This window comes from Microcaecilia unicolor, chromosome 11, assembly GCF_901765095.1.
Source record: "Microcaecilia unicolor chromosome 11, aMicUni1.1, whole genome shotgun sequence".
Classification (NCBI taxonomy): domain Eukaryota; kingdom Metazoa; phylum Chordata; class Amphibia; order Gymnophiona; family Siphonopidae; genus Microcaecilia; species Microcaecilia unicolor.
Window position 1 is genome coordinate 65823726 of NC_044041.1, and position 13400 is coordinate 65837125.

Sequence of the window (13400 nt, forward strand, 5' to 3'; positions counted from 1 at the left end):
AAAAAGGGCCCTGGCATGTGGGAAAAATGGCCCCCGCCGCTAGCGCAGGGCCCTTTTCCTGCAGCTTGGTAAAAGAACCCCTTAGCAACTTGGTGAGATCTCACAAAGCCCACCTGCGGTTCACCGGAATATCCTATATAATAAAACACACCTCCAACATTCTGAAGCTGACTGCATGGCTGAGGCATTCCTGCTCTCTGTATTCATCTCCTGAATTGACATCATGTACTTCCGGGTTCGTCACAAGCAGAAGTGACCATCCACACGAGGTTTCTCGGCTTCAGAATGTTGGAGGTGCATTCTATTAAATAGGATTGGTCAGTTCCTTGAAGCACAGCCAGAGCTCAGCGTCCTGCACAGTAACGCTCAGACACCAGAGAGAGAGGGGGGGGCCTGACACCAGAGGGGGGGGAGGTATCTCTTCCACACACACTCTCTCTCACTGTCTCTCACACACTATGTCTCACACTGTATCACATTTACTCTCTATGTGTCACACAGTCACTCACACACTCTCTTGGTCTCATACACTCAGTCTCACAGAGAGTCTGTGTCTCACACACACACTCTCTCTCGCACACACTGTATCTGTGTGAAACACACTCTCTCACACTGTGTCTCACATACGCACTTGCACACACTCTCATTCTCACACACACATTCGCACATTCACTCTCTCTCTCACACACATACACTCTCTCAAACATACACACTCCAAGGAAAACCTTGCTAGCGCCCATTTCATTTGTGTCAGAAATGGGCCTTTTTTACTAGTGATATAATATTTGGGCTAGTCTGTTGGCTAATATCTTAGCAAATATTTTGGCTTCATAGTTAATAAATGAAATTGGTCTGTAACTCTGTATGACTTTGCTTATTGGGGATCTTGACCTTGCTCCAACAACACCACTGTTTGGGCCCTCCACAAAATTTCCAGCATGATCCCTATAGCAATAAAGGAATAAATACTGTTTCTAAATAACTAGTAATCTCTGGACATAAGATCTTATAGATTTAAGAGGATAAGCCATCTACACCAGGAGCCTTGTGCAATGGACTGTGCGCTACAACCTATCACATTTCATCCTCTGTTATGAGGGCATTAAATAAGACTCTTTCAGAATCATTACATTTTGGCAATTGCAGGCCTGATAGATAAGTTTTACTATCCAATCCAGTATCCTCAGAGGGAGAATATAGGTTTGCAAAAAATGTTTTAAAAATCCTGCAAATGCCTTGGTCTGTTCTTATCAAGTTCCCTTTGCTAACCTTTAGCTAAACTATTCTATGGGTGCCCTCTCCCTGTGTAATCAAATGTGCTAGTAAACTCCCCAATTTATTATCATGTTTAAATAATGTAAAATAATATATTTTTGGTAGATTTTTTAACCCTGGAATAATCAGCTTTGTTAGACAGTGTCAGGACAGGTTTTGATAAGGGTACTAAGTTCTTCTTAGTTACCCTGGATATTTCTGCAGCTTTTAATACCATTGATCATTCTATTTTGTTATTATCTGGCTTTGTATTAAGCTAGGTTAAATCTTTTTTGAAAGACAGGATGTTCTGTGTGTTCGAAGGAACAGAAAAATCTGAGTCTCTTGTCTGTTTGACAGGTGTTCCACAAGGCTCCTGTCTTTCAGCTGTGTTATTTAATCTTTTTCTTTTATCTTTATGTACATTGTTGAGATGTTTGGGGGTGCAATACAAGTTGTAAGCTGATGACATACAGTTTGTACTGCCTGTCAAGAACTCTTTTGAAGACACTTTTGTTAAATTGAGATTTTACCTTTCAAAAAAATTTGCAATGGATGGAGGGAAATGGTTTGAAATTTAACATTTCAAAAACTCAGATTCTTTTCCTCTTTGGTACAAAAGGGGTAAATTGTGCTAAGATTTTTAACATCAGATTAGAAATTTGGGGGTGCAACTTTACACTACATTATCTATGAAAAACCAGGTTGGAAAAATAATAGCAAAGGTATTTTATAAAATAAGAATTATACAGCGTATTAGATCACTGGTTTCTGTCAAAAACTTTTGTAAAGTTTTTCAATCTGTAGTTTGTCCACTGTTAGATTACTGTAATGGTTTCCTAATGGGGATCATCAGTAACATGCTGAAGGCGCTACAAGTAGTTCAGAACGCTATAGCCCAAGTGATCAAAGGAGGCTCTCATTATGATCATGTTACTCCAATTTTTAAATCATTGAATTGGCTCCCTGTGAAATTTTGCATTTAATTTAAAATCTTATTGCTAGTTTTCAAAATATTGAATGGTAATATTTCACCAATTCTTAGTGCCACTCTAAGATGTTATCAACCTACTTGCTCTCTGAGATCATCTCAGAAACAGCTACTTGCCATGCCTTCATTTCATCAGGTTTATTTAGAAGAATGCAGATCATCTATTTTCTACATCAAAGGTCCGAATGATGGAATGCTTTGCCCATTGAACTTCGTTCAATACAAAATATGAACCAGTTTAAAAAAGCATTGAAAACTAATTTATTTCTTCAGGCTTTTGGTTCCTCTGACGTATAAATTATTTTAATACCATGTAAATTTTAATCTGCTGTATGTTTGAATTGTAGAGTTTTTTGTATAATTTGTTGTGTAAAGAAATAATTTTTATTGCTTTGTTTTTTTATATTTTGTTTGTGATTTGTTCCCTGCTTAGACTTTTAAAGATATAGCAGGTTATAAATAAAGTTTTATTATTATTAAGTGCAGACTGGGAGGCCAACAGATGGGCCTTATTAGTTCCAGTAGGATAAAGGTCATAGTTTTATCTATCACCTCAAACCTGAGCCTTCAATTTATGTAGTTCCGTGTCCCTTGTTCTTTTCTTATGAAAGGGAAAGGAAATGGGATGTAATATACTGTCTTTCTGTCATTTTTGCAACTATGTTCAAAGTGGTTTACATAGAGGGGCATAATCGAACGCCCAAGTTGTCATGAGGGTGTCCTCACAGGATGGCCCCGTAAAGGGGCGGGGAAACCCGTATTATCGAAACAAGATGGGCGTCCATCTTTCTTTTCGATAATACAGTCGGGGACGCCCAAATCATGAAATTTAGGTCGACCTTAGAGATGGTCGTCCTTAGGTCGTTTTTGAGATGGTCGTCCCCGGTTTTCGGCAATAATAGAAACCGAGGATGCCCATCTCAAAAACGACCAAATCCAAGCTATTTGGTCGTGGGAGGAACCAGCATTCGTAGTGGACTGGTCCCCCTCAAATGCCAGGACACCAACCGGACACCCTGGGGGGCATTGCAATGGACTTCAGAAATTGCTCCCAGCTGCACAGCTCCCTTACCTTGTGTGCTGAGCCCCCCAACACCCCCCAAAAACCCAATCCCCACAACTGTACACCACTACCATAGCCCTAATAGGTGAAGGGGGCACCTACATGTGGGTACAGTGGGTTGTGGGGGGGGGGTTTGGAGGTCTCAACATTTACCACCACAAGTGTAATAGGTAGGGGGGGGATGGGCCTGGGTCCGCCTGCCTGAAGTGTACTGCACCCACTAAAAACTGCTCCAGGGACCTGCATACTGCTGTCAAGGAGCTGGGTATGACATTTGAGGCTGGCATAGAAGCTGGAAAAAAATGTTTTTTAATTTTTTGGGGGGGGTGGGAGGGGGTTGGTGACCACTGGGGGAGTAAGGGGAGGTCATCCCTGATTCTCTCTGGTGGTCATTTGGTCAGTTTGGGCACCTTTTCGAGACTTGGTTGTGAAAAAAATGGACCAAGTAAAGTCGGCAAATGCTTGTCAGGGACACCCTTTTTTTTCCATTATCGGCCCAGTCCCGCCTTCAGTACGGTGCAGATACGCCCCTGTGAATTTTGGTTATCCTCGCAACGGAAAGCAGTTGAGGATGCCCAAAATCGGCTTTCGATTATGCCGATTTGGGCGACCCTGAGAGAAGGACACCCATCTCCCGATTTGTGTCAGAAGATGGGCATCCTTCTCTTTCGATAATTCACCTGATAGTATATACAGGTACTTATTTGTACCTGGGGCAATAAAGGGTTAAGAGACTTGCCCAGAGTCACAAGGAGCTGCAGTGGGAATTGAACTCAGTTCCCCAGTATCAAAGTTCACTGCACTAACCACTAGGTAACTCCTCTACATAAGAAGAAAATATGATATACACTTTCAATATAGCCTTGGCAGCTTCCCAAAACATTACCCAGCTTATAATAATACTAGTAAAAAAGGCCCGTTTCTGACACCAATGAAATGGGCACTAGCAAGGTTTTCCTCGGCTCCCCTGCAGCTACCTGTGTCCAGCAACCCTCCTCTCCCCCTGCCCCCTGCAGCCACCCATGTCCAGAGACCCTCCGGGTTGCTGGATCCAAGGCAACATGGCTTTACCAAAGGAACAAAGGAAAATCCTGCCAAACAAATCTGATTGATTTATTTGACTGGGTGACCAAAGAAATGAATAAAGGATATGCACTAGATGTAATCTACTTGGATTTCAGCAAAGCCCTTGATATGGGTCCTCACAAAAAACTCTTGAATAAGCTGAGAGGGTTGAGCTTAGGACCCAAAGTGGTGAACTGGATCAGAAACTGGTTAACTGACAGGCGACAGAGGGTGGTGGTAAATGGAATCCACTCAAAGGAAAGGAAGATGAGCAATGGAGTGCCTCGGTGTCAGTACTGGGGCCAATTCTGTGTAATATATTTGTGAGAGATATTGCTGAAGTGTTAGAAAGAAAAGTTTGCCTTTTTGCAGATGACACAAAGATAGCCAACAAAGAGGATACTTCAGAGGGAGTAGATACCATGAGAAGAGATCTCCAAAAATTTGAAGATTGGTAAAACATCTGCCAGTTAAAATGTAACGCTAAGAAGTGCAGAGTGATGCATTTGGGGTGCAGAAATCCAAAGGAGATGTACCAGATATGAGGAGAAAGATTGATAAGCACAGCTCAGGAGAGGGACCTTGGGGTGATAGTGTTTGAGGATCTCAAGGTGAGAAAATAATGTGACAAGGCGGTGGCCACGGCTAAAAGGATGAAAGGCTGCATAGAAAGGGGTATAACCAGCAGAAGAAAGGAGGTGTTGGTGAGGCCCCACTTGGAGTATTGTGTTCAGTTTTGGAGTCTTGCTAAGGATGTGGTTCAGAGAAATGCAACAAAAATGGTATGGAGTTTGCGTAAGAAGATGTATGAGGAGAGACTTGAGGAACTGAACATGTATACCCTGGAGGAAAGGAGAGACAGGGGTGATAAGATACAGACATTCAAATATTTGAAAGGTATAAAGCTGCAAACAAACCTTTGCCAGAGAAGGGAAGTTGGTTGAACTAGATGAGAAGAATTGAGGCTGTTGTGTGTGTGTGGGGGCGGGGGGGGGGGGGGGCACTCAGGAATAATGTAAGGAAGTACTTTTTCACAGAGTGGGTGGTGGATACCTAGAATGCCCTTCCACGGGAGGTGGTGGAGATGAAAACTATAACAGAATTTAAAAATGTGTGGGATAAACACAAAGAAATCCTATATAGAAGGTATGGAACCAAACAAGCTTAGCAGTAATTGGGAAGCAAAGCCAGTGCTGGGCAGACTTCTCGGTCTGTGACTCGATTATGGCTGGATAGATTGAACTTCAGAAGCTAGAGAGAACAGGGTCAGTGCTGGGCAGACTTCTATGGTCTATGCTTTGAAAATGACAAGGACAAATCATGATCAAGTATACATCAAGTATACATACTTTATGCAATGAGTTATCTTGTTGGGCAGACCGGATGGACTGTACAGGTCTCTATCTGCCGTCATCAACTATGTGTTACTATATTACTATGGTATACTTACAATGTCTGTAGATGTCTTATAATAGTTTTTTTTTAATTACTTGTCATATTGAATAGATGTGTATATATTTACAAGAACCATGGATTGACAATTCAGACATGGGCTATAACATATATTACCAAAGGGTCCAAAATACTCTTATATTTTTCTAAAATCAACTCTTTCCTAAATAGGATAATTACTCCCACTCATTTCTCTGGGTTAGGCCCTCCAAATAGTCTCCCACCCATCAGTGACAAAATTTATTGTGTTCATGAGAGTCCAGATGTGTTTCCTGTAATAATGCTACTTGGCCTTTATGTCTTAAAAGATGTTACTTCTCTTAATTGGTGAGGATATCCCGCCTACATTCCAGGACATTGCCTAAGAGGTCTTGCAGACCAAGAATGGAATGTCTATGACTTAACAAATGAGAGGGACTGATGTTGCAGCCAGCATCCTCCCTCCTAAAATATGTATAGACTCGAAAGATATAGATAATATCATTATTTCTATTTCTATTTCTATTCTAACAACCATTGTTATAATCTTTTAAAAGTTCCTTTCCAAATGCCTGGTGAAATATCAAGGTGTTCCATATTGGTGGGGGGGGGGGGGGGGGGGGGGGGGGGGGGGGGAATGTTTGAGCCATCTCAGTTAACATTGTTTTGAAGTGATAAGGTAGTGAATCAAAGTGTGAATGTAAGTATTCCCATAGCTGAAGTCTCCCTTCGAACACCCTTAGATCTGCAAGATATGTTCTTTTTCCTCCTGATGGAGTTTTCTCTCAAGAAATATTGTAATTTGCTGTGCAACAATCCTTTCAGTAACCTTAGACAGAAATGTATGACAAGAAACTAGATGGTAATTCAGAAGGGACACTGTAGCCAGAAAAAGCCCTTCCGCCTATAGAACCATTTCCACACTTTGTCAAAGAGTTTGAAGCTCATTTTCAAAGCACATAGACTTATAAAGTTATATATGTTACTATCAGACTCATTTTCGAAAGAGAAGGACGTCCATCTTTCGACATAAAACGGAATATGGATGTCCTCACAGAGACATCCAAATCAGTATAATCGAAACCTGATTTTGGACATCTCCAACTGCAGCCCGTCGCAAGGACGTCCAAATTTCAAGGGGGCGTATCGAAGGTGTGGCGAAGGCGGGACTTGGGCGTGACTAACACTTGGACGTCTTTGACCCATAATCGAAAAAAGCAAGGACGTCCCTGTCGAACACTTGAACGTTTTCACCTGGAAGTGTTTTTTTTTTACAAATAAGGCACAAAAAAGGTGCCCAAAATGACCAGATGACCACCGGAGGGAATCGGGGATGACCTCCCATTACTCCCCCAGTGGTTACTAACCCCCTCTGTCAAAAAAACCTTTAAAAATATTTCGTGCCAGCCTCAGACGTCATACTCAGGTCCATGACAGCGTATGCAGGTCCCTGGAGCAGTTTTAGTGGGTACTGCAGTGCACTTCAGACAGACGGACCCAGGCCCATACCCCCCTACCTGTTACATTTGTGGAGGAAACAGCGAGCTCTCCAAAACCCACTACAAACCCACTGTACCCATATATAGGTGCCCCCTTCACCCATAAGGGCTATGGTAGTGGTGTGGGTAGTGGGTTTGGGGGGGGGGGTTGGGGGGCTCAGCACACAAGGTAAGGGAGCTATGTTCCTGGGAGCAATTTATGAAGTCCACTGAAGTGCCCCTTAGGGTGCCCGGTTGGTGTCCTGGGGACCAGTGCACTACAAATGCGCTTGCATTTGGACGTTTTTGACATGGACATCTTTGGTTTTGAAAATCGCCGAAAGTCAGAAACGTCCAGATCCAAGGACATCCAAATCTAGGAATTTTCAAAATGAAAGATGGACATCCATGTTTTTTGGAAAATATGGGTTTCCCCACCCCTGGATTTCAACGTTTTGCAAAGACATCCAAATCACAACTTGGAAGTTTCTTTCGAAAATGCCCCTCCACGTAACTTTGTAAGTCTATGTGCTTTAAAAATGAACACCTTTATTAGCAAACTCTCTTTTTACTTCTTCAGTTAAATGAACACTTTTGGTATATATTAAATAGTTGGGCTCTAATGGCTTAACTAACTATTATTCAATACTGATTGGTGTGTGTGTCATTGTTCCTCCCAGCCAGTCTCTCAAATGCCTCATTTGACAAGCCTTACTGTCCAGATCTACTAATCCCCCAGATCTCTAAGAACTGTGTAGACATCTAATACTTATTCGGGCCTTGCCCCCTTTCCACAGGAATTGTAGCCTGCCAAAAGCTTCAAATTTATGGGTAGCATTTGCAGCACGTATAACCATTTGGGCACCTGTTTCCAACTTTTAATGAATTGTTTCATTTTTTTTGCAACTGTGGAGTCACATTGACTGCATATAAGTGCCCTAATCGGGCTGGTAGGTTTACTCCCATGTATTTTACCACATTTCCCATCCACTGCAATGGTAGATTTCCTCTTAATATTTTTCTGTCCATCTGCCCTGGCATAACTACAGTCTTAGAATGACTAACTGTAGACCTGAGTGCTGCGCTTCTACTCTTCCCCTTCTCAAGTCCTCCCTCCCTTATATTCTTCCCTCCAAAAGATATTATCCCCTCATTCTCTCTTCTCTCATGAAATTTACTATACTCTATCCTTGCCAAACCCCTTGGCTTGCATAACTGTTCTCCAGTTACCCTCTCTCCTAGGATGGCAAAGGGGTAGAAAGCCATTTTTGGGATAGCATCTGCCACCCCTTAGCAACACTTATGGCTAGAATATCTTGATTTATAATTCACCTGATAAGAAAGCTTTTTGATCAATAGGGGGTTGGGAGTTTGGATTATTCTGTGTTTTGCCCAAGAAATTAAGACAGGTGTAATCAGGATTTTACATGTATTAGTAAGAATGAATGTGCAAGCTTTGTAAACTCTCTCCATTTTTTTTAAGCCATCTAAAATCCAAAAGGGAAGAAGCGAGGTATGAATGTCTGTTTAAATGAACATTTTTTTTATTTCTGATGCCATAGGTTTTTTTTTCCCTAAGGACCTATCAACAAAATATAAAGAGTTAGGCAGGTAGATCCTCTTCTAGTTCTATACAACTTAAATACTTTATTAGCTGGCTATTGCAGCAGCTACTTTAGCCAGCTAAACTGGGACTGAAAATGTGTTAAACATTGCCTCTAAAATATAGCAGGCTAAGGGCCCTGTTTACTAAGGTGTGCTAGCATTTTTAGCGTGTGCTAATGCTAAAGACACTCATATGGGTGTCTCTAGTACTAGCGTGTGCTAAAAACGCTAGTGCACCTACAGCATGCTTAGAAGCAGAGCCAGGTTGAAGGCGCAAGGGGAGTGAGAGCTGCACGAGAGCGGACTTCCTCCACACCGGCGTGCATTTTAAATGCAACACATTGAGTAAAAAATAGGCGCCGGTGCAGGCAGAAGTCCGTTTGGGAGAGCGGCCCCTCCCCTGGCACCCCCCCTAGATACGCCACTGGTCTGGACTACTAAAGAAGTATTCTAATTGCCTGATCTGGCAGCTTGACCACACATGGGATACTGTTCCTAATCATAGTCAGTTTCTGTAGATGGTGGAGGATATAAATAGTTTAAATAAATAAATAAATAAATAAATAATTAGACATTCTGAACAGTGTGGCTAATACTATTTCTTAATTTTCTTAAACAGTAGAAAAAGGTTTAATAATCTATTCCAACAATGCATCACGTTCAAAGTATGTACCCTAGTTCACAAAATCATCCACGGAGATGCCCCAGCCTACATGTCAGACCGGATAGACCTACATTCCTCAATCTTCACTTCCCCAACTGTAAATGTCTAAAATACAAACTAACGCATGCGTCAACCTTCTCCTACCTGAGTACACAATTCTGGAACGCACTGCCGCGCAGCTTAAAAACGATCTATGAACTAAGTAACTTTCACAAACTATTATGGATTAAGAGCTGGTTAAAAGACAGGAAGCAGAGAGTAGGGTTGAATGGTCAGTATTCTCGATGGAGAAGGGTAGTTAGTGGGGTCCCTCAGGGGTCTGTGCTGGGACCTCTGCTTTTTAACATATTTATAAATGACCTTGAGATGGGAGTAACTAGTGAGGTAATTAAATTCGCAGATGACACAAAGTTATCCAGGGTCGTCTCGTCGCGGGAGGAGTGTGAAAGATTACAAGAGGACCGCACCTGGAGTATTGTGTTCAGTACTGGTCTCCGTATCTCAAAAAAGATATAGTAGAATTGGAAAAGGTACAGCGAAGGGCGACGAAAATGATAGTGGGGATGGGACGACTTTCCTATGAAGAGAGGCTGAGAAGGCTAGGGCTTTTCAGCTTGGAGAAGAGACGGCTGAGGGGAGATATGATAGAAGTGTATAAAATAATGAGTGGAATGGATCGGGTGGATGTGAAGCGACTGTTCACGCTATCCAAAAATACTAGGACTAGAGGGCATGAGTTGAAGCTACAGTGTGGTAAATTTAAAACGAATCAGAGAAAAGTTTTCTTCACCCAACGTGTAATTAGACTCTGGAATTCGTTGCCGGAGAACGTGGTACGGGCGGTTAGCTTGACGGAGTTTAAAAAGGGGTTAGATAGATTCCTAAAGGACAAGTCCATAGACCGCTATTAAATGGACTTGGAAAAATTCCGCATTTTTAGGTATAACTTGTCTGGAATGTTTTTACGTTTGGGGAGCGTGCCAGGTGCCCTTGACCTGGATTGGCCACTGTCGGTGACAGGATGCTGGGCTAGATGGACCTTTGGTCTTTCCCAGTATGGCACTACTTATGTACTTATGACCTCGTGAGACTGGGGGATTGGGCATCCAAATGGCAGATGAAGTTCAACGTTGACAAGTGCAAAGTGATGCACGTGGGAAGGAGGAACCCGAATTACGGCTATGTCATGCAAGGTTCCGCTTTAGGAGTTACGGACCGAGAAAGGGATCTGGGAGTCATCGTGGATAGAACGTTGAAATCTTCCGCTCAATGTGCTGCGGCGGCTAAGAAGGCGAACAGAATGTTGAGTATTATTAGAAAAGGGATGGAAAACAAGCATGAGGATGTTATAATGCCGTTATATCGCTCCATGGTGCGACCGCACCTGGAGTATTGTGTTCAGTTCTGGTCGCCTCATCTCAAAAAAGATATAAAGGAATTGGAGAAGGTGCAGAGAAGGGCGACGAAAATGATAAAAGGGATGGGACAAATACCTTATGAGGAGAGGTTAAGACGGCTAGGACTCTTTAGCCTGGAGAAAAGGCGGCTGAGGGGTGATATGATAGAGGTCTACAAAATAATGAGTGGGGTAGAGCGGACAGATGTGAAGTGTTTGTTTACGCTTTCTAACAATAATAGAACAAGGGGACACAAGATGAAATTAGAATGTGGTAGGTTTAAAACAAATTGGAGAAAGTTTTTCTTTACTCAGCGTGTGGTTAGACTCTGGAACTCGTTGCCGGAGAAGGTAGTGACAACAGCTGGCCTTGCTAAGTTTAAAGGGGGTCTGGACAGATTCCTGAAGGAAAAGTCCATTGATCGTTATTAAATTCTGGGTTTTTGCCAGGTTCTTGGGGCCTGGATTGGCCGCTGTCGGAGACAGAGTGCTGGGCTTGATGGACCTTTATGTCTTTTCCCAGCGTGGCAGTACTTATGTACTTATGTACTTATTGAAGACCCATCTCTTTAACAAGGCATACCACAAGGATCAACAAATGTGATCTCCTACATAGATATCCAGAACTGTCTTACAATATCTGCTTGTTACACTGCTACCATGTTTTATCATTATCTGTAATACTAAGTGTCTATATTCTTATGTATTTCCACCATTCATGATGTATTGTAAGCCACATTGAGCCTGCAAAGAGGTGGGAAAATGTGGGATAAAAATGCAATAAATAAATAAATAAACAGTCTGAAGTTAAACAAACATACAAGCTGTTATGGACCTCAATGTTTGCTTCCTTCCATACTCACCCTGCTGAGCTGATCCAGGAGTCTTTGGTTTTGTTCAGATAATTCTTGAATAGCTTGAGTTTTTTCTCGATCTGCTTCACGGAGCTGAATTTGCTGTTTCTCTAAATTATCCTGTAGCTGCTTCACATCACTCTCTAGCTCTGATACTCTGCCTTCCCACTCCCCTTCTCTATTTTCAAACCGTCGCCGTAGTTCATGTTTTTCCTGTTCCAGGTGCTAGGAGAAAAAAAATTGAAAGCAAGATAGCATAATGTGTTCCATGTCATCTCCCCTGACATGCAAGTTCAGTCCAAGTGGGGATGTTCACAATTTGATACCTGCTAAATATAGAGACATGTAGAAAATGTATAAGGCTCTGGGAAAACATGTAATTGGAAACACTCATAGCGGGAACAGTCATTTTGCATAAAATAACAGCATTATTCAGAGCTTTGTACATCTAGGATTTTGCAAACCTGCACATCCAAGAAGCACACAATTCTCCTCTCATTCACTCTTTCTGCCCTATTCCTGTTAGAATATCAATGATATGCTTTGATGTCCCCATGCATACCTCCGACCCACCCCCATCCTCCCACCCTGTCAGACTGTCATAGTAATGCTTGAAGGTTTTCACTTATATACACTGTCAGCTAGCACATTTGCTTATTTCCGATCTGACGAAGAAGGGCAACCTTCGAAAGCTAATCAAGAAATGTATTAAGTTATGTCCAATAAAAAAGGTATCATCTTATTTTCTTTTCCATGTTTTATTTTGTTTGATTTCTATTGATGCCCTAAATCCAAATGAGCAGTTAGCTGACTGTAAATTCTGATGTGAAAATGTTTGAGTATATATGTATTTCTGTTGCAAATTGAGGAATATACATATACTTCAAAGATTCACCCACACCATGTCCAGACTAGAGAGTTGCACGGGGACAGAAATCTTACCTATCCCCGCCCGTCCCTGCTAGAATCTCACCCATCCCCACCCGTCCTCACTGGAATCTTACCCATCCCCGCAAAAATTTAACCCATCACAACCCGTCCCCACCAGTCCCCGCAAGAATTTAACCCATCCCCACCCATCCCCGCAAGAATTTAATGGCACATAAAAGAAAATTCTGGTTAGCTCCCTCAGTCTCTCTCTGGATTTGAGCCACATCACTGTAGGCAAGGAAGGAACGGAAGCTGAAACTTAGAACACTCTGGTGTGCACATGTAAGATTTGTCTCTGATTTCTGGCACTGTGTGCTGAGAGGTCACCACATGCATGCGCCAGTAGGTCAGGTGTCAGACCTGAGGTCTGCGCATCAGCCCGGGAACAAAGAGGATTAATTGTAACATAGTAAGTGACAGCAAATAAAGACCTGAACGGTCCATCCAGTCTGCCTAATAGTCACACTCATTATCAATTCATGATTAAATCAACGAGTGTGATATTATATACTTTCTTTCGTGTTTCTGGAACATAGACCATAGAAGTCTATCTGGCCCTATACTTATGTTCCAACTGCTGGAGTTCTCGTTGAAGCCCACTCCAGTGTATTCATCTTCTCATTTGTGGGATACAGACCGTAAAAATCTGACCAGCACTGTCCTTATGTT

At 42.2% G+C, this 13400-nt stretch overlaps 1 protein-coding gene across 1 annotated transcript in view; it reads right to left on the reverse strand.

Moving 5' to 3' along the window:
- Nucleotides 1-13400, reverse strand: part of BICDL1 (BICD family like cargo adaptor 1) — a 135869-nt gene that overhangs the window by 100755 nt on the left and 21714 nt on the right. The window contains exon 2 of the mRNA XM_030218530.1: nt 11811-12026. Coding sequence (XP_030074390.1) covers nt 11811-12026 — 216 coding nt within the window. The remainder of the gene's footprint in view (nt 1-11810; nt 12027-13400) is intronic.